We start from the raw sequence: 26,277 nt of genomic DNA on the forward strand, positions 1-26,277 counted from the left end.
GATGTGTGTTTGAGCGGCAATTGTCACATTCTCCTTCGATCAACAGCCATTGACATCGACTTGGGACCAACACAATCTCGTCCTCTCGTTCCTTCTCCAACAACTCTCATCCCCCCCACCACACCACACTCTCTCAACCTCAAAAGCACATCGTCAGGATGGCCTCCCGAACCAACCTCACCCGACTAGCCTCGGCTCTCCCCCGCCGATCCCTCTCGACTACCACCCCCGTCTCCCTCTCTTCCTCATCGCCGCTCTCAAAGCTCACCGGGAGGAACGCCCTCCTTACCACACCGGTCGCCAAGGTACCCCGAACCGCTAGCAAATGGGGGCTCGTAGAGGGTGGAAGGAGGTTGGCTAGCGGAGAGGCTAGCGGGGAGGGGTCGACCATGGTCAGTACACGTCCCAGTCGGCAGTTCAGGCGTGAATGCTGATCGCGCTCGTTCTCTTCTGTTCCTTCATCCGCTTCCCACTGTCTCTGGTATGATGCTCGTGTTGGAACCCTATCCGGTGTACTTGACTGGGACGGATCGCTCCGCTGGATATCTCTGGGCTAAACCTCGTGAACAACATGGAATCACGATCGGTTGTTATCCCAACCGCAATCACGACTACAATCACACATATCGCAACTTGAACCGCACCGATCTACCGTTCCCGAATCGATGATTCCTGGTCGATCTATAATGCTCGGTCAAACTCGCCTCGGATCGATGTTCTCGATCGACTGGTCATCTTGCGAAACGACTCTCGTCTGTCACCACGTTGTACTGACAACCTTATCACTGCCATCACTACTATCACCGCTACCTCGATCTGGAACTCCCATCTCACCCTCAACCGTCGCTCCAACTTCGCCCGCCTTCATCCACCTCTCCACGCCTGCACCTATACCTCACGACCACTTGCACCTCACGACCATGCAGACCGTGCGAGACGCCCTAAACTCCGCCATGGCCGAAGAGATGGACCGGGACAAGACCGTCTTTGTCATCGGAGAAGAGGTGGCCAGGTACAACGGAGCTTACAAGGTCACCAAGGGGTTGTTGGATCGATTCGGGGAGGACAGGGTTATCGATGTGAGTATCGGCTTTGCTTTATTGAAGTTCGATCGCGAGTGTGGAGGTCGGGTCGGGGTTGGTGTGGCGGTCGGTATATAGGACGGCACGAAGTAAGATGCGTTCGGGCGAGAACGATAAAGGGAGGCGATGGTAGCCTCGGGAAGAAACGGTCCTGAAAGAATTGTCTACCAAGGCCGTGGGCGAAGATAGCAAGAATCTAGCTCTGGATGCGATGCGGGATGCTGGCTCGAGATCGAGTCTGCAGGTGGCCAAAACATACAAGCTGACTTTATGTTTACTGCTCTTCCCTCCATGTCCTCCCTCGAACGCCCTTCATACCTCCTTCCTCTCTTACCTTGATGTGTCTTCGTAGACCCCTATCACCGAGTCCGGTTTCACCGGTCTTGCTGTCGGAGCCGCTTTGGCTGGGTTGAAGCCTGTTTGCGAGTTTAGTGAGTCGGAGTGCTTTTCTCTTTGATTCTGGCATGCTGGCTAGGCAGCTGTGTGATGGCGCATGCCCTGAACGTTTCTCACAACAAGTACGGCGTGCTGATGAACATCTCCTGCTATTCAATAGTGACCTGGAACTTTGCCATGCAGGCCATTGACCAGATCATCAACTCTGGTGGAAAGACCTACTACATGTCGGGAGGAAACGTCCCCTGCCCCGTCGTCTTCCGAGGTCCCAACGGAGCTGCCGCCGGTGTCGGTGCTCAGCATTCGCAGGACTTTGCCGCTTGGTACGGAAGCATTCCCGGACTCAAGGTCATCAGCCCCTGGAGCGCTGCCGATTGCCGAGGACTTCTCAAGGCCGCCATCAGGGACCCCAACCCGGTCTGTTTCTTGGAGAACGAGTTGCTCTACGGTGTCTCGTTCCCTATGACCCAGGAGGAGTTGGGAGAGGACTTTTTGTTGCCCATCGGCAAGGCCAAGGTCGAGAAGGAGGGAACCGACTTGACCATCGTCGCTCATTCCAAGATGGTCACCCACTCGCTCGAGGCTGCCGAGATCCTCGAGAAGGAGGACGGCATCAAGGTCGAGGTCATCAACTTGAGGTCGATCAGGCCTCTTGACATCGAGACTATCATGACCTCGGTCAAGAAGACCAACCACCTCGTCACCTGCGAGGGTGGATTCCCTGGTACGTTACCGCATTGCTTGATCATGAATGTTTAGCTTCGACGACTGATCTGGATCCTTCCTCTATCGCGCTGGTTGACAGCTTTCGGAGTCGGATCCGAGATCATCGCTCAGGTCTGTGAATCATCGGCATTCGACTACCTCGACGCTCCCCCTGAGCGAATCACCGGTGCCGATGTGCCCACTCCCGTGAGTTTCCGCATCATCCGGGAGAACCAAGTCTTCATTCGTGTTTCGGTAGCTGATCGAGTACCATATTATTGTCGTCACTGTAGTACGCCGAGAGTCTTGAAGGTCTGGCTTTCCCCGACACTCCTCTGATCGTCAAGACCCTCAAGCGTCACCTTTGTGGGTCCTTGATTGCTCCTCATTTGCGCCTCGGAATACGTATGCTGAATTTGCTCATTCACTTTTCATCTCAATAGACAGGCAGTAGATCCGCATGACGGTCTAGCTCACGTCTCGCTCTTTGCTCTCTTTGGTACCTTCGCAAAAACGGGCTCATAGAGGAAAGAGTTGTTCCGGGCGAGGTGATGAGCGTGATGTCAAGTTTAGCGGTAGATAGTTTGGGGTTCTATTTTGTCCGGGTTTGAGGCGTGTACTTTGATGGGATTTCATTTCGTCTTCAATGCTCCTTTCTTCATTGGCACGAGTACTGCAAGGTTCGTGACTCTGGCAAGATGACATCACGCTCGACCTCTGAATCGATCGAGGTCATTAGAAGGAGACGATAGGATTTCCGCTTTCTCACGCGTGTTTGATCGCTCGATCATCAGATGTAGAACGTCAATCGGCAACGGTATGAGGTCGAGGTATGTCGAGGATCGAGGGGAATGTTCATCGATCCATCGCATCTCTCCAACCTTTTCTAACAGAACAACATCGTCTGCACCAATCGTCTAGACAAGACGGTTCTGGAACAAGGCCCCGCAGTGAACGAGCAGATATCGACACGAACTCATCATTCCCCTCGTCGCATCATCAACTCATCAACCTATCCCTCTAACGTCATATACACTAGCAAGCAAGCATGGCCTCCAAAGCTACTTCAACCCAGCCTCAACCTCAAGCTTCTACCTCCGGATCGAATTCAGCTTCTCCCTCAAACATGACTTCGGTTGATCAGTCCAACCCGATGTCGACTATCATCAACGGTGGGACCGGCAGGATCCTCTGTGTCTCGGACATCAGGGGAGATTATAACAATCTGAACAAGATGATCGAAGAGAACAAGGCTGTAGCGGTCATCCATACGGGAGATTTCGGTTTCTTGGACGGGGGAAGTCCGTCAAGGATGATGCCGAGGTTAGTGCGATTCGGATGGACCGGTCGAGCTGAGCTGCGGCGAGGTGATATTCTGGGGATGCCATCGCCGCTGGCAACCGGCTCGATCGATCGGCTATAGTGACCCGTGTTGTCTCGATATTTACCTTCTCTCCTCTCTAATAGGATCTCTCGACACCTCCTCAACTACACCCCTTTGCTCGATAATACCACCCGTACCGAACTCCTTGCCATTCCTCACGGCCCTGCTCTATTCTCCCGCCTGGATCCCTCGCCATCGTCTCCTTCTTCCTTCAAACTCTCGCAACTCGGACTCCTCCTCTCTGGGGACATCAAGTTCTCCTGTCCCGTCTACACCGTCTACGGACCCGTGGAGGATGTCAGGGTCTTGGAAAAGTTCAGGACGGGGGAGTACGAGGTGGATAACCTGTTCATCCTGGATGAAGCTTTGACGAGATCTTTAGAAGTTGGGGGAATCAAGTTAAGGTTGTTCGGACTAGGTGGTGGAGTTCAGATGCACAAGATGTGTGAGTACAGCTCAGAGCTCGATCTTCGCGATCTTGAGACTGGCCGCTGATCAGAGGACATTGACCGTGGTTGGGTGGATGTTTTCGGCAGTCGACAATGGAGAAGGCACAGCGACTATTGCAGGTGGAAACGGAACGATTTGGGCAACAGCGCTTCAGATCGGTGAACTTGTGGATACTGCCGAACGAGTAAGCTCTATCTCTCAGATTTTGTATTCAGCTGCAGTGGCTTCTCATATTGATCTGCATACCCATGACTCGTATTACCAGGTCTTCGATCCCAGCGAGACTAGAGTATTGGTCACCCACGGAGCTTATGGGAGGGACGGACTTCTTGCTCAACTGGCCATGGTCCTGAAGGCGGATCTGACCATTTCCGGCGCTCTGCACTGTCAGTTCTGGTCGATGTCTATGTCTCTATTCGAGTTACGCTCACTAACAATGACGACGACGGCGACGAAAATTGAGCCTACAGTCCGCTTCATCTCCTCGTTCAACGAGTTTGGTGTACAGACCGATCAAGAGAGCTTCAAGAACAAGTTGTTGAAGAGCAGGAACGCCTTTATGGAGGTCTACGAGTCTGCCAAGGTTCAGCTCGACAGCTCGATCTCGTAAGTTTCTTCTCGTCGCGTCGCATCATGAAGGGCTGGCTAAAATGCTGGTTCGGGATTGATCTGGTTTACAGCGCCGATCAGAAGGAGTTTTTGCAGAAGGCTGTCCAGGTTGCTCAAAAGGTTGTTGCGAGCAAAGCCGATGAGGAGGACCCGTACTGGAAGAACTGTTGGCACTGGAGCTTGTCGTGAGTACCAGCGGGCGTGGTCGTGTTGCATAAAGAAGGAGTGGAGCTGACATAGTGGATCACGTGGCAGCGAGGCGGCGTACGGACATATGGTGATGTCAGTCAAGGATGGTAGGGTATCAGCAGAGACTTTCAGTCAAGGTATGTGATGTTCCTACCGCAAGGTGTACGAGGATTAGTCGTACTAATCTGAATGGCGGTACAGGTCTCAACTTTGGTTACCGACGGTTCCAGAAGGCTGGTCGACAGGTCGAAGCCCCGGCTCACGCGCAGACCAACACGGGGACGAATACCCCTGTTCCGGCGAACAAGCCTGTCAACCCTCCTTCAGGACCGGCAGGGCAAGCTCGCTCACAGCCGGTCCAGCCTCGCAAAGTCAACAACAATCCGGTAGAGGCCAAACCAGCTCCAGCCCAGACGAGCTCGACGCCAGCTCCTCCCAAGCCTGCAAACACAATCGCGCCGGCAACGGTCAATCCGCCGTCAAACAATGCTCCTACGCAGGCTCCAGCTAAGCCTACGCCGACTGGCCCGTCCAAACATGTCGACACGCCTATCCCGTCGAGCACGAATTCGGCACCCGTACCTCAGCAGTCGCAACAACAGCAGCAACAGCAGAACCAGCAACGCGAGCAGAACCAGGCTCAACAGAACCAATCTCAGACCGCTCGACCCGAGCGTAAAACATCGAACCGTTTCGAGAAGGGGGAAGGCAAGGATCGAGAACCCCGAGAGCCTCGGGAGCCCCGGGAACCTCGCGGCGAACGCGGAAATGAGCGTGAGCGTGAGAACCCCTGGACCAAGGCGAATGGCGGAGAATCTACCGAGCGGGCCGGAAAGAAGATTCGCGGACCCAAGCCTTTGAAGGAAGGTAAAGAACAAGCTACATCGCCTCCAGACGGTTTCAAGACGGTCGGATCTAAGAAGGACTTGAACAAGCCCGAGGTCGCCAGTAAACCCGATAGCGACAAGGAGAACGCCCCCGAGTCGAGCGAGCCTGTGGATGAGGCCAAAAAGATCGAGGCCGAAGATGGTCCTTCGAGGATCAATGGAGAGAAAGCGCCGAGGACGCCTTTCAACCCATACTCCTTGTACATCAAGGGTCTGCCCACCGATGTCACTCAGGACAATCTGAAGACCATCTTTGACGAAGCGATCCGTGCCAAGGTGAGTGACGGATGGCTTGGATCACGCTGAAATGGTGCTGATCGAATTCTCGATTGACACCACAGATCACCCGAATGAAGATTCCTCTCGATCAGAACGGTAACCCGAAGCGTTTTGCTTACGTCGAGTTTGGAAACGACGAGGACCTTCAAGCAGCGCTTAACAAGCACGAAGATGTGAGTGTCGTCATACTCCCAAAGGGGTGTTCTAACGGCTGATGGTCCATTCACGACGTGTCGCAGACCCTTAACGGTTCGTCTTTGAACATTACCATCTCGAACCCTCCTGCGACCAGCTCTTTCCGAGGCGGTCGTGGAGGATTCAACGGGTCCCGCGGTGGTCGAGGCGGCGGATTTGGTGGACGAGGCGGTTTCCGACCAGGATTCAACAAGCCGACTGTCCCTTCGTCTTAGAGGACGGTCTGGATCGCTACAAAACAACAAAAAGGCTTCTCACCCTTCGTGCAACTGCGTTCTTCTCGGTCCTCAGCTTTCGGTAAGCTCGACACTCCTGGCTTTTGGCTCGAATGGTTTCTCCTTTTCTTTTCCCATATCCTGTTGTTCTTATGCTGCTCGTGTGACGACCTTGCATCGCGCAATACGACCTTTCCCCCCTCGATCTTCCTCACCTCACCTTTCCCCCACTTACACCCTCAAAACACCTCACCTCGCCTCTTCTCTCCTGCTCGGAATCATGATGCCTGTCTCTGTTTGTAGCATAGTCTTAGTAGAAATCACGAGCATGTCTATGAATTGCGACGAGGTCCATGTCGGCCGGATCCGACGGCCTCCACCTTTGATTTCGTTGAACCAGCAGGAAATTCGCGGGAAATATGAACTCGACTTTTATCGAGTCAACTTCGGTACTATACGTACTGTACCGTTCTGACTGTCACTCACAATCGTTTTAGCTACCTATCAAGATGGCAGAACCTAGCATGGATCCCATCAATACACCTGTGGCCCCGGCTCTCAAGCCCAAGAGACGGTTCGTTGGGGCGTCCAGCCGGCCCAACGCCTCGAGAGGCGGTAAAGCCGTTCCACCTAGACGGGTGAACCAGATTCCTGATGAGATCTTGAATGACAAAGCACTGAACGAGGCTATCTCTGGTACGTTCAAGACTTGCTGCGCTTTCTAGCGACTTAGTACTGAGACGGCATCGCCCCCCCCCCCCCCTTTCGCTCTGCAGACTTGCCCGGCAATTACTCGTTCGAGATTCACAAGACTGTTCATGCGCTCAGGAAAGACAGGATCCAATGTGTCGCTCTGCAGATGCCAGAAGGTCTTATGATATATGGCCCCATCATCGCCGATATCCTGGAAGAATATACGTACCCCGAGACGCCGGAGGGGAAGTGGAAAGGGATGACTCTCGAGCCGCTCTTGTTGGCGGACGTGACTTATGGGGCGTGCTGTATCGACGACTTCACTGCCAAGGAAATGGGAGCGGAGATGATCGTACACTACGGCCATAGCTGTCTGAGTAAGTTCGAATCCTGCCGAATCACCACATGGTTGCTGATGGTTACAAACCTGGAATTCGCGTAGTCCCCGTCTCACAAACCACCTTAAAGACGCTATATATCTTTGTTGAGATCGCCATCGACCCGCTACACCTCTCTCTTAGCGTCCGTCGGAATTTCCCTTCAGAAAGTACGGCCTTTCAACGAACTATTCTCGATCGCCAGGCGTCTGGTAGTTCTAGCACTAGCAACAACAATAGCAACGTCACGCCTGACAAGGGAAAAGGAAGACTAGAAATCGGAATCGAGGAAGACCCTTCGGGCGTCGTACCCGTCGCTAAGAAGACCAAAATCGCCCTCGTCTCGACTGTACAGTTCATCTCGGCCGTACACGCCTTGCGGGAAGCTTTGGAAGAACCCTTGCCTTCGCTCGATACCGGGATCGACAACGATAATGTGGATGTCGGGAAGGGCAAGTCAGAGTTGCTCAGGATCAAGGCTGAGGAGGTCGGAGTGTGGAGGGGAGCGTATGAGATCGTGATTCCTCAGTCGAAACCGCTCAGCCCTGGAGAGGTTCTGGGATGTACGGCCCCGAAACTGGACGACGACGTCGATGCCTTGATGTGAGTCGAGAATACCAAACCTCGCCCTGGACAAAGTGTCGTCTTTTCCAACCTGTGCCTGATCCGAAAACTCGTTTACTTATCTTCAGCTATGTCGGCGATGGACGATTCCACCTGGAGAGCATCATGATCGCCAATCCGTCTTGTCCTGCCTTCCGGTACGATCCCTACGACAAGAAGTTTACGCGGGAAGGGTACGAGCACGAGGAGATGAGGGGGTTGAGGGGGGAGGCGGTTAAGCAGGCCAGGAAGAACTTGCTTACCGGGACTGTGACTGGGGATGCTCAAGTTGGGATAGCGGAAGATAAAGAGGTTTATGAGGGGAACGCCGGAGCGGCTGGGTTTGGGGTGGTACTTGGAACACTCGGACGGCAAGGAAGTCTGAGCGTCCTCAAGGTGAGTCTTTCTGCTGACACACTGTCCAGGGCCGGCGTGCTTTCCGCTAACATTGGCTTTGACCCCTCGGATACTTTGTAGACCATCAAAGCGGGCCTTCCGACCACAGACGCCTCGACAGCAGAGATCCCACCCTACCTATTATTGCTCTCGGAACTTTCACCTCAAAAGCTCGACCTCCTGCCACATTCCCAATTATCGACCTTTGTTCAGACTTCTTGTCCGCGACTGAGCATCGATTGGGGATACGCCTTCAGTCGCCCATTATTGAGTCCTTACGAGGCGAGCGTGGCTAGCGGACGAATCAAGGGATGGGAAGGGTTGAGACTGGAGGACGGACTGGGGACCTCGGTTGGCGAGGGAGGATACCCGATGGACTTTTATTCGGTAAGCCGCTGGACTACCATCTCGACTTCTACAGAGTGAAGGGAGAGCTGACTGTATTTTCGCCGTTTCTCATTTGCAGGACGATTCGCTGGGCCCTTGGACGCCTCGGCATGGTATGGGAAGACCGAAAAGAGTAGCGGTGTGACGACAAGGTAGAACGCAATTGTCAAGGTCGATACGTCGGCGGAGCGATCCTACAGCTTCGGACCCATGAACCGTTATGAAACCCGTTTCTACTTGATGTTCTGCCTTGGTGTTCAAGCCGCTGTAGTGACAATTGGCCAGGACGATGCCATCGACCATGACTTCTCAGATGATCCGTCCATTGCACGTCACGTGACTTGAACTTCCAAATCGTAAACAACCTCGAACTCGAGCATACAGTACACTGTAGTATTATCGACATGTTAAACGCCTATCTACACCTCATCACTCTGCAAGCCGCCCGTAGGATGCTCATGCATTCGACATAGGTGAGCAGCTCGAAATCAACGTATATCAACCCTTGTAAACGACGAAGGATGCTTCGTTCGCTCAAGAAGACGACGACGTCGGCTGAGCCCGCGCCGACCCGAACAACCCGTTCGACTGCGGTCAAGCTTGACGATGTGCAAGATTCCACCTCACGATCCGCTATCAAGGCAAGTTCCTATGAGGAATCCGGACAAGGTTTAGTATCTAATTTCTCAAATTCGCAGGCCTACTTGAGGATTCGACCCATGCCGGCATCGACACTCCCGTATCTTTCGATGGTGGACGAACAGAGTGTCTTGATGACTCCTCCAAAAAGATACAACGCCAAACCCCCTCAATTGTATACTTTTGATGGAATCTTCGGACCCACAACTATGCAAGAGGCTCTCTTTTCTCAGACGACGCTTCCTCTCATCCGCTCGGTCCTCACGGAAACCCAGAACGGCTTGCTTTTCGGCTACGGTGTTAGCAATAGCGGGAAGACCTATAGCCTTCAAGGAGGATCAGAGGAGTCTAGAGGGATCGTGCCAAGAGCTATCGACGTGATCTTCAACTCGATAGGGAATAAGTTGAAGCCGGAAGGGAAGGTAGCGGGAATGGACGCAGATGAGCATATGAAGCCGGTTGACGCGAACGATGCGGGGGAAGATACCGGTGAGCCCCTTCTTCTTTTCGCCAACACCCCCTGAAGCGGTTGCCTGATATGGAAGGACTTCGTTATCATTACAGCTATCAAACTTGAAGATGGTGCAGAGTACGCTATCTGGGTGTCATATATGGAAGTATACAACGAGAAAGTGAGTGCCCCGTCTTCGAACGCTGTCGACGTCGACTCCCGAAGATACCTTGCGTGTACTGATTGATCACATGTAGCTGTTCGATCTTCTTTCCCGTGTCAACAACATCGCAAGCATCTCTTCTTCGTCCATCAGCAACAACATCAAGCGTCCATCGCTCAAATCACCCCGATGGATTCGGGTCCGCAGTCGCGCAGAAGCCCTCGCGCTGTTTCGCATCGGTCAGGCCGATCGACAGATATTCGAAACCGCCCAGAATCGGACCTCTAGCCGAAGTCACGGGGTATTCGAACTTCGGATAGCCAAAATACAAGGCTCCAAGTCTTCCAGGACGAAACCACCTCCACCCCGAATCTGCAAGCTCTCGATCGTGGACCTCGCCGGCTCTGAACGAGCTAAGCACACACAGAACACAGGAGATCGGTTGCGCGAGGCCAGCCACATCAACACGGGCTTGATGAGTTTAGGGAGATGCATGGAGATAGTTCGTCTAAATCAGCACAACAAAAGGAAGACGCTGGTCCCATACAAACACTCCAAACTCACTGAAATCTTCAAGAGCTTCTTTCTCGGAGAGGGTTCTGCGGTGATGTTGGTCTGCGTGAATCCGTTTGACACCGGATTCGATGAGAATTCGCATGTGATGAGGTTCGCTGCGGTGGCGAGATCGATTCAAACGACGGCGATGGCGACGTCCACGACTTCGTCGAAGTTCGTACCCGTGCAAGAAGGTAGCGATATCGATGAAGGTAAGTCCTTAGTCCGCGCTTTATGGAGTTGTTTCTGCACTGATGTTTTGTTTCGTCTTCTATCTTGACCTCGCTCACAATGCGGCCCTGCCAATCATTGCGTTCGATCATCACATCATTCGTCACCATATCTCCATCCCGCCGCCTGCACCCGTCGGCATCTTGGTTCGTTATGATTTTGCTTGTCAATATCTCGGCTTACATCACACCGCGACGCAGAGAGCGAAGACGAACCCCGAGACGCGATTGTGACTTACCTCTGGGACCAAGTGCGGGAACTACGAGCGCAGCTCCTCGAGGCCCAGCTTCAAAACGCTGTGATCGAAGCCGAAGTGCGGGAAGAGGTCGTTCAAGAGACCCAGGAGACGTTAGAGGAGATGAAGCGGGTATACGATGAGCGTCTAGCCATTGAGGTAGGTTTCCTCCTGGTATGTAAGAGGTTAAATCACGCTGAAGATGTATTTTCTCTTCCGGACCCTACATAGATCGAGGCGCTGGAGAAGAAGGCGGACGTCAAGATCGAAATGATGCGACAAAGTCAAGAGGACAGTGACTGATGGTGAATCCGACGAGCAAGGCCACCTCTTCAATCTAAGCGCTATTCGCTGACGAAGGACCTGAACTCGGCCAGCGATTCCAATCCGATCGCCCATCTCGTGTAGTCGTGTTACGCACGAGGGACTTCAGCTCTGTCTATCGACGAAGTCAAAACTAGTACACACCCAAATTTACTGTCACTTAGGCACGTGATCAGACATCTCGATTCGCCAACCATGTCGGAGAGCAATCGGGACCGTCAATATCGGACGAGTCCCGCTATCACCTGATCACGTCGCATGCGAGTCGACAGCCTGTCTTGGCTTCGATCGAACACAGCGTCGTCGCACCAAAAACGGCTCGAGGTGTGTCTGATCAAGGCGTATCTATCGCAAATCATACAGATATTGCGTAATTTGATAGCTCTCGTTGTACAATCTTTTCGTGTATACAACTCGTTTCGCGAATCCATGCCGAAATTCAACTTATGCGGGGCCGACGACTTGGAAGATGACTTTGCGTAACAGGGTAGACAGCGCTTGTGGTTCGTGCTGCGACAGGAAGACACAGTTGAGAAACAGTTGTTAGGGTACTTCAATGAACCCCGAGGTCGTTCTTACCTTGTACGCATCCATGATCATGGCCATCGCTGCGGCTCCCATAATACTTTCCCCAAAAGGTACGATAGGTACCCAGGCTCGTCGACGTGCGGTGGCCCAACCAGATTCAAGAGCTCGTGGAAGAACGTATGCCGCTTTTGTACAACCGGAACTCATGAGTTGATCATGGCTACGCAGGCAAGGTCGTCACAGGCTTACCCAGTTCCGCCCGTCGTTTCGGCTCTTCGACGAACAAGCTCAAACATGTCGAGAACCCGATGAGCCAGAAGACCTCTTTGCGTCGCAGGAGGATCCTGAGCCAGACCGGGATCTTGCCAAAGAACCCTTCCAGAGTCTGCGTACGGGCGCACAGTAGGCCTGCGTGTGGACGATGCGTCAGCGTGGAATTTGCCGTGAATGCGAGGTGAATCTGGCTCACCCTGATAGATAAGGACAAAGGCTGAGAGGAATGAACTGCTCCTGAACGTTCCGAGTGTAGCTTTTCCAAGCAGGCTCAGTGGGTCCTTCATAAAGTGTTTTCGGCGGAGGATCAACATCGGGATGAAGTGTAAAGCCGAGTAGACCGGGAGAGCGAAGCGCTATGTCCAACAAATTGACGTTTCAGCTCGATAATGCCAGGTCTAACACAGCTGAAGCTCGCAGAACTTACAAAGACCTCGAAGTACCTCTCGAACAGGACATATCGACAAGAGTCTAGCCAAGGGTGAATGGCGGCGCAAGGTACCCCATCGGGAACGATACCCTTAGACCCGGCCTCGATCAGTTCTCGTAGTCGCGAAGCGTTCGCCGAAGTGATGTACTATTATCGGTTGCAAGCCTTCGATCAGGAAAGGAGGCTGCTAGGCTATTTGTTATCCTGACTCGCTGACCTTGTGGCTGAGAGCGCTTTTGGCAGCCTCGATGTCGATAGCGCCCTTCCGGGCGATACCTCTGTTAACCCTGATTGCGCTCTTCTGCACACGAGAGGCCGATTGAATCCTGTTTGACCTCGAAAATCAACCACTATCCCGGATTGTCACGAAGAATCGGGAGGCTTACCAGGAATTGTATTCTGGTGGAATTGTCGACGGGCTCAAGAGGAAGGCAAACATGATCTGCCCACACGATAGCCCGAAAACGATTATCGAGCCGAAAGGGACCTTGTAGCCTGTCCTAGCCGAGACCTGATTGTAGCTCGCTTGAAGACCGCGAACGAACATCCTGGATATCACACCTGCCAATCTCAGACATCGAAGTCCCGACAGATACCCGAGCAAGCATGTGTGCCAAAGGGAGACTCACTGTTGCGAGACTCCGATCCTTCTCCCCTTGTCTTCCCATAACAACCCCAAACTCCCTACAGCCCCCGCAATGGCTGCTTGCCACCTCCTCTCACCCGTATCTTCTTCGCCCATGAAATACCCGTTCTCCTCGTCGGATGCCGAGAGACGAGTTGGTGCTTCGTACGTCAAGGGGGACTTGTCGCCGTTCATTATTCGAAGGAGACGTTTACGGAGATAAGAGAGTGGGGGTGCTAGCCGGAGGAGGTGGAGAGTGAGAGTGTTAAGAAAGGTAAAAGTGCCTGTTTTCGTACGAGCGAGAACAGCATTCAGCTTGATTTCATCAGCATTCAGGGTCAATATTCAAGCTCACCAATCATAGCACCAAAGCGGAATGGCTCTTTCCCCAAGATAGCATGGCGAAGGAGCGCCCACTTTAGTCGTCTGGAGGCTTGATCCAGGTTAGCACAACGGTGGAACCGCATTTTTATATCGTGCGTACGCACCTCCTCCGGAAAGTTCTCATGAGCAGCAACAATAAGTTGATGCCCGCTCTGACCGTATAAGCCAATACGAACGATCCTATACTCTCGCACATAGCACAGACGATTAGCCCACCCTAGCAGATTTTCAGACAAGCTCACAACGACTCACGCAGACCTCTCCTGGCAGCCAACACCAAAGCCCTCTCGGCATCGTTTGGCATCTTTCTCGTCTCCCTTTCGTCCCTCCATAACATGCTCTTGATCTCTTGCCCAAACCTCTCGCGTTCCATGTCATCTTGAGCGATGGTGAGTAGCGTGTCTAGTGAGGCCAGGGAGATCGTCCTCCTTATCTGAGCCGCACTACAGTAACAGCGATAGACCGCCGATAGATAGTTTATCAGCTCGACTTCGCTGACTTCGAGCAGAAAACTGGCAATAAAGACTACAACTCACGTTTCGCTAATGTTAGGTGTACCTGGATCGCTTCTCCCCGCTTCCCAACCTCTCGACTTCCGGCCATCTCCCCTCTTCGTATCTTCCACCTCGAGCATCGTCGTAAACCTCAACTTCCTGCTTGCCGAAGCCCTCGTCGTATCCCTATCGCTTCCCGTGTCGTTGCCGACATTGTTAGTCTGGCGGGTGGGTGTAAGGATCGAAGGTAACGGGTTCGTGTTGGCGACGGGTGATGTCGGCGCGCTCCGTGCTCGACCGTCAGAGTCTGGCATTCTTGGTCAGCGTATGGTCATTCCACTTTTGAATGCGATACGGGATGAACAGGAAGGATATCGCAGGTTTGAAGGGGGTTGTACCGTTGAGCCAAGCTGTCGTGGTAGCTACAACTTGGGATAATGATGATGACGATGAGATGAGATGTTCGGCCTTTGCGCGACTTCGGGTCTCCAATAACCGGAAGGGAACCCCACAATCAGCTGCCGGTTAGCAACTCACTCCAGGGTCGTCGACAACCTCGATTTCTCATCCAGTCTTGTCAATATTAATATATACTCTTGTATTGTATAGTGCATAAGAAGGATATCCGGCAACCCGGACGATGCTCAGATGAATAAATAAGAAATACAACAAACGTCTTGTGCCATCGGTAAGGTGAGACCCCCGGGCGAGCGTTTCGAATAGGCGCACCACAGGCGGCCATGGAAGGTGATGGCGGTGACGAGATGGTGGAATATACAGGATTTGCGAGCTTTTCTTTTCTTTACCTTTTGATGGGCTTGACCTTGTCTTCGTTTCCGAACTGTCCTGGACTGCTCAGGACGATGCACCCCGACTGTGCATGCTCTGGCCGGGAGGAGCTGTCGAGGGAGGAGGCTGAGCTTGACCTTGACCTTGACCTTGCGATGGTTGACCGGAAGGGTGATGAGGAGTCATGTTACCCTATCCTCCAGATGGAAGAGGTGGGTAGCCGGGTCCCATCGAGAGATAACCATTGAATTGGGGTTGTTGGTATGTAGGCGCGACCCCGTAGGCGACCCCACTAGCTGCGGCGGCAGCGGCTGCTCCGACTCGCAGACCTTCGACTTCACGTCGCAGTCCATCGATCTCCCTGGCCATGTCCGAGTTGTGACGCTTGAGCGTCTGGATGTGGTCGACAGCTAAGAAACGACGCGTGTTGAGCGTGAGCTTGCTGTTCTGACGCTGACTTACAAGCAACCGGAACAGAGCACGTACCTTTGCTCAAAATCTCCCACTTGCTCGACTTCATGCCCCTATCCTGCGGTAACTGATCCCTCAACTCATCAAACAAGTCTCTCATCTCCTTCCTCCTCTTCCTCTCCGCCAACTTGTGCGAAACCCTCAACTCAGGTGACCTCGAGAACGATGCACCCCCGAGGGCCTCCTTGGTATCAGGCGGGAGTGCGTTGAATGCCGGGTTGTGAGCGAGCCCGCTGACCGATCCTGAACGCTCCTGAACAGGGGTCGAGTGTTGCGAAGAGTAGTGACCCATGTGATCGCCTCCCATTCCGCTGACATTTGGATCCAAGTATTGACTCGAGACTGACATGCCAGGGTTGCCTGGAGCCATAGAGTTCGGTCCCCGAGGATCATGCATCGAATCAGGCGGAGGCGCATTCATGTAACCACTCATGTGACCTGTCAAGTGGCAGATAGGCATCGTCAGTATCGATTCGAGGCGAGCGGAATCGGAAACCGAGGGAGCCGGATTAGGATGAGCGGGGGTGGAGCGACATACCGTAGGGCGGAGTAGCATAAGGGCCCTTGTCAGACATGAGCGAATAACTCGTGGTAGAACTTCCGTACCCGCCTGCAGAGCTGGCCAATGACCTGTTCGAGTACATGCTCGCGGTCGAATCCCTTCGATCGGGGGCTTGAGCCCACCATCCATTGGCTGGGATCGCGCTGCCTGGCATTCCCCCTGGCTGGGTAGGACCACCTTCACCGCCCGTACCGATAGGTGGAGATCCGGTAGGCGCGATACTGAGGTGAGACATCCTCGAGTCGTAAGTGGATCCTCGTCGCTTGGCGGGCGGCTCCAACCGGTCGAGCGAGGTGGATGACGAAGAAGGGTGATTGCCAAACGGATTCGAAAAGACCGGAGGAGCGGGGATTTGGAACGTGTTGTTATGGCTCGTCGAGCTGGCCGGGTTGTTCGAGACCGAAGACGAATTGTGAGGTGGTAGGTGATGATAAGGTCCACCGCCCACCGACATGGCAGGCGAAGGCATCCCACCCTGTACACCCCCCTCAAGACCCTGATCCATGTATCCAGCTGCTCGATCGTGACTCTCCTTTCGCTTTCTGAATGACGCCGATCCAGGTCCAGGCGGTCCACCTGGCTGACTGACGCCTGTCCCCGAGACCGTCCTCGTCACGGACGAAGCGCTCGAATTCGGCACAGCCGGTCCAGCCCCGAGTCCCAAGGGCGAAGGATGCGTCGGAGCGTTCTGACCGTGGTACGGCCCACCGACCCTGATGGGTTCGAGCGGGACTCCCGGCTGTCCTGCATTAGGACTGATGAAGGCAGAGGTCGCCAACGAATGACGTCGAGCCGAGAAATCAAACTCGGGCGTCTTGCCCAATCCATCCCTTGCCTCCTCTGCTTCCGCCTGACGTTGAGGGTCCGATCCAGTCGTCTTGTTGCCTTCCCCTAACTCTCCTGATCCCTCCGTCTCTGGCGGTGCCTCCCGCTTGACCGAAGTAGGCGTAGGCGTCTCTTCCCGCTGTCCACTCATCGGCGATCCTGATCGACGATACTGCTGTTGTTGTGTCTGCTGTTGTTGGGACGACTGTTGTCGATCCGGGCTGATCGATTCCGTCATCCTAATCTCGCTTACGCTGTTCCTCTGGAACAATCTAGGACGTTGCGCGACGAAAGGAGAAGTTTTCGCGTGAGGGTAATAGAGTGAACGAGGTGTCAAGGACGGATACGGCCGTGTCGACGTCGATGAAGTTGACTGGAAGGAAGATGGAAGATGCTGAGATGTAGGTGGTGCTAGTGTTGGTAATGGTTGTTGCCGATGTAATGTCGGTTGCAGCTGTTGGTAACGAGCTCGAGGCGAGGTCTTGGATGACGATGGGACGGATTGGGATGAGAAAGTTGCGGCCGAAAATGCCGGTGAGGGTCCCGTTGAAGGCGGAGCGATCAAAGGGTTCGACCCAGAATGTCTCTCGGGCGATTCGGGTTCGAGTTTCGGTCGCGTCAATCCTTCTGCCGGATGAGCAAGTCCTTTCTGATACGAATATGAATGCGGCTGATGCTGAACGTCAACAACCGGTTGTGACTGTACTTGTGGTACTGGTTGGCGTTTCCGTAATGTCTGACTCGATGAAGCGTTACACAAAATCGTCGGCGGGCTCGATCCTATCCGCAGTTCCGTCCTCGTAAACAAGCTCTTCGGCGAGTTCTTGCTAGGACTACTAGTGACGCTGACCGGGGTGGACTTGTTGCCGCTTTTGGTGCTGTTGCTCTGGCTGTTCCCGAGACTACCGGTATAGACCTCTGGTCTGACGATCCGTCTGGTAACGAGTGGAGGAGATGGCGGTCTGGTGGACGGTCTGCTCTGGTAGTGAAGCTGATGCGTGCTAGGACCTGACGGAAGCTGTGCCGGTGGTGAAGCTCTGACTGGGGGGAACTGATACCTCAGAGGGTTCTCAAAACTGGAAAACGGCGGTAACCTGGCACTCGCTCTGTCGTCCTGTATGTGTACGTGTTGTCCCGTAGGTTTCCCTCTCAGATCGATCTCGATCGCGTCGTCGTCCTCAACCTCGTCTTGTTCTTCTTCCTGCGTCGGAGGGTGGACGAGGAGTAAAGGGAGGTGTGGTTTCGAGAACTTGTGGTGGGTTTGCGGATGATTATAAGCGACGATCGAATTCTCCGAACGAGGTCGGTGAATACTACTTTCGAGAACGGCGATGATGATCGAAGTTGTACGATCGTTAACGACGGTGTTGGTGATAGTCAAAGACAGGATGATCGCGTAGGAAAGAAAAAAACAAGACAAAAAGAACCACAGATCAGAGACCTTCGTCCTCGTCACGTCAGCATCATTAGCGATAGCAAGCCCGGTCTCACCTGAGTCTGGTATGATCCGTTTCTGTTCTAGGAGGAAGACCGCGTTCCATACCAAGATTTCGGCGTCGGCGTCGTAGAAAGAGCAAACGAGAAGAGACGATGTCGGTGATGCGGCAAGATGGCAAACGAGCGGTGCGATTGTTCGTCGAGAGCGAATTGTCAGACCATCGAAGATTATAGGCAAAAAATCAGGTCAAGGTTGGAATTGTCCGGGTTTAGGAAGATCAGCTACCCGTATGATTGGTATGGTAGGAGGTTGTGGGGTTGGCAATTGCGGTCGAAGTCGAGGTGTGAAGATCGCTGCGTGGATGTGGTGTGTGCGGGAGGAGGAGACAAAGACGACTCACGACTGTCTATACACTCCCGGTCAAGACTCGTTTGGCTGAGAATCCCTCGGATACTGTACTCTATTGAATTACTTGCGATTGAGTTCGAAGCAAGGGGTGGTCGGTGGAGGTATAACGAGAAGGGGTGTTCGGGATGTGAAGGACAACGAGGGAAGAGGAAGAACGAGAGAAGAGCGTGGTTCGTCGGTGGGTGTGTGGTGGGTGGGTGGTGTGTGTGTGGGTGGTTGGTGCCTCTCGAGCAGCCGGGGGCAAGCGGGAAGGAGAGAGAGACAAACCTGCCAACGCGACAATTCTTCCGATCAACCCGCTGGCTGCGAATCTCGTTGTTCCGTACTCTTGCCTGGGTCTTCCTACGGGTGCAAGTGATCCCCGGAGTGAGGAAATGGACGCAGAAATCGCGGTCAGACGGAGGAGGCTGGCCTGGCTGGTCGGACAGGAGTGGGGGTAAAAAAGACCGCCCGCCTCTCTGTGACTGCGTGGCGACGACGAGCGAATCGCGAGAGATACACGAGCGATCGAGCGAGCGAGCGGTACCGATGCTGGATACGTAACGATAACCACACCTGGCAACCTCTTCCGATGACTGATACAATCGTGGCCGCCCTGCGAGGACCACATGTGGAAGGCGAATTCATTTCAGGGCCCGATCGTCAGTTCTAGCTAGCTAAAAGATAGATGGTTGCGGAAGCGAATTTGCAATGGTATAGCCCATCGGACCAGCCATCTCATAAAATCTGCCGGAATTCACCGAAATCCCCGACAATCTGGGGTGATCTCGAGTTCTATCCTGCTACTATGCCGTAAAACTATCTGCAACAATCTGTGCTAGCAAACATTCTAGCCCCTATCGAGCCGCTTTTTTGACGCACGTGGCGGAGAGCGGTCGACGGTCGACTGCAGACTGCCGAATTCTGCAGAATTCGGCACCGACCTGATCAACTCCAGATACTATGTTGTACTACTGAGATGATCGCTATGCCGAATTTGAATCGTTGAGCGGATCATCAACCATGTCTGAATACCATCACCATCACCATCCCCATCAGCAGCAGCAGCAGCCGCAACAGCAACAGCAACAGCAACATCATGTGCAACGGGATTGGAGTCAGCACGAGAGGGAGTACTACGCCTCTCTGTCTGATTTTAGGACGTTTCAGCAACCTCTCCCTCATCCGAATCATCACCACGGCCAGTACCCGTACCCTTCGCCAATCGGCGAAGGTCCTCGAGGTTACCTCGCAGGCCCTGCAGGCACCTTGGTGGCTCCAAGCACCCAAGGACACCCGCAGACTGCCGAATTCGGCGGAACTCGGGACATGAGTCCATTGGACTCTCCCGTCTTGACTTCGATCAACGCTTTACCTAGCCTGCCCGCCGCCCCTGCTATCCTTCCGGCCCAGGCTGCAACTCCTACCTCTGCTCCTGGCAACCCTCCTGCCAACCAGAACGTTCGCTGGTATGAGTGGATGGAGGATCTCCTTGCCGACCTCCTTGTTGCGGAGGTGAAGGTCACACGCAACAAGGTCACCATGGGCATGCCCGTATTCTCCAAGATTGCCAACCTGATCAATGAAGCGATGGACGCTCGAACCGACCCCACGCCCAATGGGAGATTGGATGGTATCAAGGTTAAGAACAAGACAGGAATCTTGACGGCAGAATTCTACAAGCCTCTCGAGCGGATGAGGAAGAGGTCGGGCTGGGGTTGGGATCACCAGCTGCATCGTCCCCTTGTTGATGACGAGGCGTTCGAAGACTACGTCAAGCACTGGGTGAGCTGAAGATCGCAGCCGAATTCTGCAGAATTCGGCAACACAAGCTGATCCCATTCAAACATCGTCACACAGGTCGGGACCCCAACCGTGTCTCAAATCAGACGTCTGCGAGACAATGGATGGCGGCTCTACCCCAAGTGGAAGATCATCCGTGAAGGTCATGGAGCTACGGGTGATTTTGCCTTCCGCGGTGGAGCTCCTCTCCCTTCCCAACCCGACCCTCCTGCCGCTGCCGCAGACGCCGAAGATTCGGCCAGCGAAGGTGAAGCGAACAGTCAGCCGCAGGGTACTCCCCAACGTCCCCACAGCAGCAGGAGCCGGGGCAGGGGTGGATCGTCTTCCGCTGGATCAATTGCTTCGATGAGCAATCGCCGACGCGATGAGGATCAGCCCGACTTTGCTTCCCTTGGCAAGACGTTTGTTGAACAGCTGGCATCAGTCACTCAGCAAGCAACTTCGCAGATCTTGACTCGTGGTTCCGCTTTGCTCAAGGAGGATATCGCAGCCATGGAAATCAGCGTGGTCGACGCTCGGAAACTTCGCCTCCGTCTCGCCAAAGACCGTACGCTGGCCGAGTCTTATGCCCATCAATCCGAAGAAGACCGCCGGGAGTTGCTACAAGCAGTCTTGGAAGATCTACAGGGCTGAGTTTTTGTGTTTGTAATTATCCACCGTGCTCCCGAATTCTGCCGAATTCGGTGTATCAATGAAACGTCTGTCAAATGAGAGCTAGGAGCTAGACACTTGCGAATGTGCTCACCTACGAATTCTGCCCAATTCGGCAGCCCTCTTGCACTCATTCCGGTTGGGTGGCAGGAATGACCTCCCATCGAGCGAAGTTGTCATCCGCAATCTTTTCTCGCAGTGCAACCATAGGATCACTGCGAGCATCTGGATCGTTCCTTTCCCTCCGGGCAACGGGTTCGTCTGGATCCAACCCTACCCCAGAGAGAAGATCCTGATCGTCTGGTACTGGCTCGCAGTCGTCTTTGTTGTCAGACATGAAGTTCTGCAGTGCGCAAAGTGCATAGATGACTTGCACTTGCTTAGCCGGGGCATAGTACGTTCCGGCTCGCAATGCCTTGAACCTCGCTTTCATGATACCCCAAACCTGTTCAATGGGCATGCGGAGACTGGAATGTTGGTGATTGTACACCTCCTCCCTAGTCGCTGGCTGTCGTCTGGATCGCTTCCATGCGGCAAGGTGGTATGCTGTCCCATTGTAGGGCGTGAGTACCTGGCATCGAAGAGTGAATCCTGCATCTCCGAGTAGATAATACCCTTGCGGAATTGGAATGTCTTCGTGGCGAAGACAATCGTACCAGATGCTGATATCCGGCTCAGGACCTTCCCAGCCAGCGTTCACGTAACAAAGCCGACGATCTAAATCGCATATACCGAGGACGTTCCATGAGAGACCACCTTTGCGATCTCGGAAATTACCCTCTCTATGGCTTGGAGGATGCGCAGTGATGAGGGTGCCATCGATAGCGCCGCAAGCCTGTTGAAATGCCCCGAGCTTCCTGCTCCGGGCGAATTTACGATGAGGCAATTGGTTTGGACGAGGAAAGCGCACCATCTCGCTGTAGAATGGGTCGGTGGCGAGGGCAGTCACCGTGACATCAACAGCTCTATTAATGAAATGATCAGCCGAATTCGGCCGAATTCGGTTACGACCCTCATCTCGGCTCACCTGAAAGATTGAGAACACATGATGCACATTCAGCCGAACTCGACCGAATTCGTACAAATTTACTCACTCACCTGGACACCGCTGCCAAGCTTCTGTTGAACTCTAAGCCTGTCTGCCGGTGACCTGTGCCATGCCTCAATGCATGCAGAGCGATGGCCAACGTTTCTTGCGAGCCCACGCGTTGTGTCGCCAACGACCTCCCAGCTGCTCCAAGTTTGCTCGCGAGCAGTCGCATGGCAGAAGGACTCATGCCAAACGCATTCATGCATCGTGCTCGGTTATTAAGAGCCTCCATCAATCTCATTTGTCCAGAGAACCTGGATGTGGAGTAGGCCAGCCGTGTTCGTGAAGGGTTTTGTTTCTGGTTTCGTTGCTGTCGATTGCACAGCAACACGAGGCTGATAAATTGGACAACAAAGTCCCTATCTCTACTCGAGTTATCTGACATGTTGCAGGGTGACCTTGTGCCGAAGTCTGCAAAATTCGGCTGAGCACAACAACGCATGTATCGACGACAACAACGATATGCTTGTCGTCAAATCGCAGATGGAAATCGAGATGACGTCAAGGACCTATTTGCCTCCGTATTTGCACCCGACGCGCGTTTGAGCGACCGTTTCATCCCTTGATCGTCGCTGCTTGACGACGCTGTTGCCATCAATATCACCAAAGGACCTCTTCAGTTCCAACGCAGAAAACGCAGAGACTTCGAGAAGAGGGTCCTTTGGATTGTTCCTGTTCATCAAACAACAACAACAGCCACGTCGACGCGTATGACTCCATCAAAACAAAGAAAAAAACACGTCGCGTCTGCTCAGCCAGTGAGGAAGGTATATACACACGATCAATTCACATCCCCCCTTCCCCCCCCCTCATCGTCCTTTTCTCTTTTCCTCTCTTCACTCTCAACTCTATCTCTCCGACTCTATCTCTCTTCCCAACTTTACTTAATCCTCGTCTTGATAACAACATGGCCCCTGAACGTCCCGCCAAATCCTCCTCCTCTAAACGCACCAACCCCGCCAACCCCGCCAATCGTACTTCTCGGAACGCCCTTGGGCGATTCGTGTCTCGTCCCGGAGCTGGAGCTCCCGCTGGCGCTCAGGAGGAGTGGGATAGGATGCAGAGGGGGGAAGGGGGTCGTCAGTCGACTCTTCCGAACCTGAGAGTGAGTACGATACGATCGTGATCCTTCTTCCTTTCACCGTCGGTTGTTCCCCTCCTGTCTTTCGTTCTTTGCCGAGTAAACGACTGACTCTCCCGAATTTTGCCGAATTCGGTAGTTTGCTCAGACCCAAGAGGAAGAAGAACGGGACGTCCAGAAGGCCATCGGCAAGTCTCTCAAGACGGCTAAGTTTGAAAAGATCCTTACCAAGGAGCGACTTGCAGCGGAAACTCGCCTCGCCCAAGAGCAAGCCGAACGGGACGCCGTCAACCAAGGAGCTCGCATCTCCCCCATCCCCGACGACAACCAAGGAGCTCGTATCTCTCCCATCCCCGATGACGACGACGTGATCGTCAAGACCGAGAAGATTGATGAGCCTGTAAGTTGGGGTGCTTGCTAGCTTCAAAGTCGACATGGAAGGCTTACCGAATTCTGCAAACTTCGGCAGATCCCTCCAAAGAACAAACGCAAGGACAAGGCCAAGGCGAAGCAGGCGGAGGTCATCGAGGTGAGTTATTCCTGTTAGAGAGTGGTCGGTTTGCGCTTACGAATTCTGCAAACTTCGTCAGCTTTCCTCGACCGAGGAGCCGGAGGCCAACGCCAAGGCGAAGGCCAAGGCCGAGAAGAAGAGGAGGAGGAAGGCCGAGAAGATGGCGCGGGAGGTGAAGAAGGAGGTGGAGGAGCTTGTCCCTGTGAGTTATCCATCTTTCGCTCCATTTGAGCTTGAACATGATACTAATTCCGTCCTATTCTCTGCGTTTAGAGCGACGACGACGTCAAGGCCCTCGTCCCCGACTTCCCGTCTAAAAACCTCGAGGATGCCTGGATCCTTGACGGGAAGAACCCTGTCAAGGTTTGTGTAAGTCTGTGCTCTCTCTTTTACACATCCTCATCGTTGTACTAACTTCATTCGCAAACGATAGATCTTTACGAAAGGTTACGACTGGGTAGGAGCTCTTGCGAAACTCGAAGAGGCTGCCCAGATGTCGAACGAAAAGGACAAGAACGCCATGGCCAAGAGTATCGGCTTGATGGGACCTCGTTCGTCCCCCGACATGACTGCGGCCCGACGAAATTTCTGGCTCGCCCGAGGGATCGACTTCGATAAGACCTTCAACGCTCAAACGGGCTACGACGTCGGCGTCTATACCGGAGAGGTGAGTTGGCGCTTACCGAATTTAGCCGAATTCGGCAGAGTCCTGCGTCTTTTGCACTGATCACTTACACCGGTACGATTGCTTCTCTCTTCAGGAACGAAGCATTCGAACCGCGAAGGAGGGGGGCAAAGCAGTTGTCGAGTTCGAACACATCATGTGCACCCCCTGCGCCAGGAAGAAGAAGGATGACCCGGAGCAGCGATGCTTCGCCACAAGGCCCTTCACCGCCTGCACCGCCTGCGCTGATCGCGGCAAGGCTTGCGACTTCAAGGAGATGCAGCGCGCCTTCGTCAACCAGCACGTCATCGGTGCTGCGAAGACCTTGCAAACTATCGGCAAGAAGATTCGCAAGAAGGTCAAGGGCAAGAAGGGGTTGACGATTGCTATCGACATGATGGCGGTGAGTTTTTCTCTGATTCAAACCAGTGATTCCGCGATCCGTGACTGACCGAATTCGGAAAAATTCGTACAGGCTGTCACCGACATTCTCAAGGCCTCCGACGTCGGTATCCCCGGTCTCCACGACTCGCTGAACCGTTACTTCGAGATTCAGCAAGCCAAGATCGACGCAACCTCCAAGAGCGGCAAATCGATGATCGGGCTGTTGAATGAGAGTCGAGGCGAGCAGGTTGCCCGAGAAGTCGAGCAGGGGATGAAGGCTCCCCGCCGCAAAGACGTCGAAACCCAGGCCGTCCTCGACGCGGCCTTCGACAACTTGCCCAGCACCCCTCAGAAGCGCAAGGCCATCGCTGCTCCCGACCAGCGAGCGACCGTCGAGGACTACGATGACGACATGGACATCGACGAGCCGGTCGCCTCGGGATCGGGATCGGGTAAGAAGAAGGCGATCAAGGCCGCGCCCCCCAAGGAAGAGACCTCCGACTCGGACTCGTCGGACTCTTCGTCTTCTTCGGAAGACGAGAGCTCCAGCGACTCCGACTAAGTTGCCTCTTGGTAGACCCCCGCTCAATGCATAGGGTCCCTTACTACCTGATTTCTCTCGCGAAGTCTCTGTTCAGGTAGGGGTTTTTATAGATCAAGACTTCGCCCGTTATTATACGGTAGATATGTGGTAGGGATTGTATATACGAGGCTGGTTTCTTTTTTTTATGCCATGCCATTCTACGAGCGATCGCCGAATTCGGGGAACTTCGGCTGGTGATTTTGTCAAAGAGTTCTGACTCACCCATTCACCGAATTCTGCAGAATTCGGCAAGACCTTTGCTATGGAGATGAAACACACAGCGTCTGAGATATCACGTGATGACGTGGCTGCTATTTGTATCCGCGCGGAGGCAAACAATACAAACAGATAGAACTCGCGATCACCCACGGCAAACTATCCGACCTCGCTAGCGCGCTATCTGCGCGCAGATACTCGTGAGAAAATAATTATAATCTAGATAGGACTCGCGACCGGGCCCTCACGAAGGTTTCGCTCTCTTTGGACCTGAGCCATATCAAGTCCTGCACAGACTCGCTTCGTCTCGCGTATCACGAAAAGCGGCAGATCTATGCGAGCTGTCCTCGATGAGTGGCTATCGATCCTCTAGATCGACGACCAAGCTGAGATACGACAAGAGGGAGATGATGTGACCATCCTGTACCCAGAAGAGGCTCTTCGGCGTGCAGTCCGTTTCTTTCCGCCAACCGAGACCGAGATTGTCTTGATCGGAGATTTTAATGGTGGAAGGGGGATCGGCGTGGACCGTGGGAAGAAGCTCGAACGCCGGACGTGCAATAAGGTTGTTGCCTTCATTCGCAATTCCATCTCGCCACCCCTGCTGTACCGAATGCCATAGCTGTATGAATCATGATCACAC

At 53.7% G+C, this 26,277-nt stretch overlaps 8 protein-coding genes across 8 annotated transcripts; 5 read left to right on the forward strand and 3 right to left on the reverse strand.

Moving 5' to 3' along the window:
- The first annotated feature begins 52 nt into the window (after positions 1–52).
- On the forward strand, positions 53–2,830 carry HD553DRAFT_312689 (thiamine diphosphate-binding protein). Its single transcript, XM_046180123.1, has 7 exons — positions 53–392; positions 927–1,079; positions 1,435–1,513; positions 1,639–2,202; positions 2,284–2,390; positions 2,477–2,549; positions 2,627–2,830. Exons 1-7 carry the CDS (start codon positions 159–161, stop codon positions 2,635–2,637), a joined length of 1,221 nt encoding a protein of 406 aa, XP_046035963.1. The 5' UTR covers positions 53–158; the 3' UTR covers positions 2,638–2,830.
- A 219-nt stretch (positions 2,831–3,049) lies between these two features.
- On the forward strand, positions 3,050–6,743 carry HD553DRAFT_350553 (uncharacterized protein). The gene is made up of 10 exons (XM_046183541.1): positions 3,050–3,506; positions 3,651–4,012; positions 4,104–4,201; positions 4,283–4,403; positions 4,488–4,623; positions 4,698–4,811; positions 4,882–4,952; positions 5,017–5,978; positions 6,044–6,154; positions 6,221–6,743. The coding sequence occupies exons 1-10, from the start codon at positions 3,232–3,234 to the stop codon at positions 6,389–6,391; spliced, it is 2,421 nt and encodes an 806-aa protein (XP_046035964.1). The 5' UTR covers positions 3,050–3,231; the 3' UTR covers positions 6,392–6,743.
- A 110-nt stretch (positions 6,744–6,853) lies between these two features.
- On the forward strand, positions 6,854–9,161 carry HD553DRAFT_312693 (putative diphthamide synthesis protein-domain-containing protein). The gene is made up of 6 exons (XM_046180124.1): positions 6,854–7,087; positions 7,168–7,461; positions 7,527–8,064; positions 8,154–8,460; positions 8,542–8,847; positions 8,927–9,161. The coding sequence occupies exons 1-6, from the start codon at positions 6,901–6,903 to the stop codon at positions 8,990–8,992; spliced, it is 1,698 nt and encodes a 565-aa protein (XP_046035965.1). The 5' UTR covers positions 6,854–6,900; the 3' UTR covers positions 8,993–9,161.
- A 126-nt stretch (positions 9,162–9,287) lies between these two features.
- On the forward strand, positions 9,288–11,857 carry HD553DRAFT_312696 (P-loop containing nucleoside triphosphate hydrolase protein). The gene is made up of 7 exons (XM_046180125.1): positions 9,288–9,488; positions 9,546–9,975; positions 10,051–10,118; positions 10,195–10,867; positions 11,087–11,280; positions 11,353–11,426; positions 11,499–11,857. The coding sequence occupies exons 1-6, from the start codon at positions 9,369–9,371 to the stop codon at positions 11,422–11,424; spliced, it is 1,557 nt and encodes a 518-aa protein (XP_046035966.1). The 5' UTR covers positions 9,288–9,368; the 3' UTR covers positions 11,425–11,426; positions 11,499–11,857.
- Positions 11,858–14,751, reverse strand: HD553DRAFT_312699 (uncharacterized protein). Its single transcript, XM_046180126.1, has 12 exons — positions 14,222–14,751; positions 13,938–14,128; positions 13,790–13,865; positions 13,657–13,727; positions 13,306–13,585; positions 13,063–13,224; positions 12,894–13,002; positions 12,674–12,823; positions 12,443–12,602; positions 12,223–12,381; positions 12,025–12,158; positions 11,858–11,955 (listed from the first exon to the last, which is right to left on the reverse strand). The coding sequence occupies exons 1-12, from the start codon at positions 14,491–14,493 to the stop codon at positions 11,890–11,892; spliced, it is 1,830 nt and encodes a 609-aa protein (XP_046035967.1). The 5' UTR covers positions 14,494–14,751; the 3' UTR covers positions 11,858–11,889.
- On the reverse strand, positions 14,752–15,620 carry HD553DRAFT_47784 (uncharacterized protein). The gene is made up of 2 exons (XM_046184255.1): positions 15,455–15,620; positions 14,752–15,378 (listed from the first exon to the last, which is right to left on the reverse strand). The coding sequence occupies exons 1-2, from the start codon at positions 15,537–15,539 to the stop codon at positions 15,161–15,163; spliced, it is 303 nt and encodes a 100-aa protein (XP_046035968.1). The 5' UTR covers positions 15,540–15,620; the 3' UTR covers positions 14,752–15,160.
- On the reverse strand, positions 15,621–18,456 carry HD553DRAFT_47783 (uncharacterized protein). Its single transcript, XM_046184254.1, has 2 exons — positions 18,318–18,456; positions 15,621–18,139 (listed from the first exon to the last, which is right to left on the reverse strand). Exons 1-2 carry the CDS (start codon positions 18,365–18,367, stop codon positions 15,949–15,951), a joined length of 2,241 nt encoding a protein of 746 aa, XP_046035969.1. The 5' UTR covers positions 18,368–18,456; the 3' UTR covers positions 15,621–15,948.
- A 1,218-nt stretch (positions 18,457–19,674) lies between these two features.
- On the forward strand, positions 19,675–21,087 carry HD553DRAFT_342807 (uncharacterized protein; the record flags this gene model as incomplete). Its single annotated transcript, XM_046182801.1, has 2 exons — positions 19,675–20,436; positions 20,512–21,087. 2 exons carry the CDS (start codon positions 19,675–19,677, stop codon positions 21,085–21,087), a joined length of 1,338 nt encoding a protein of 445 aa, XP_046035970.1.
- Positions 21,088–26,277: the final 5,190 nt, after the last annotated feature.

Source organism: Filobasidium floriforme, assembly GCF_021052385.1.
Source record: "Filobasidium floriforme strain CBS 6241 chromosome Unknown HD553scaffold_13, whole genome shotgun sequence".
Taxonomy (NCBI): Eukaryota; Fungi; Basidiomycota; class Tremellomycetes; order Filobasidiales; family Filobasidiaceae; genus Filobasidium; species Filobasidium floriforme.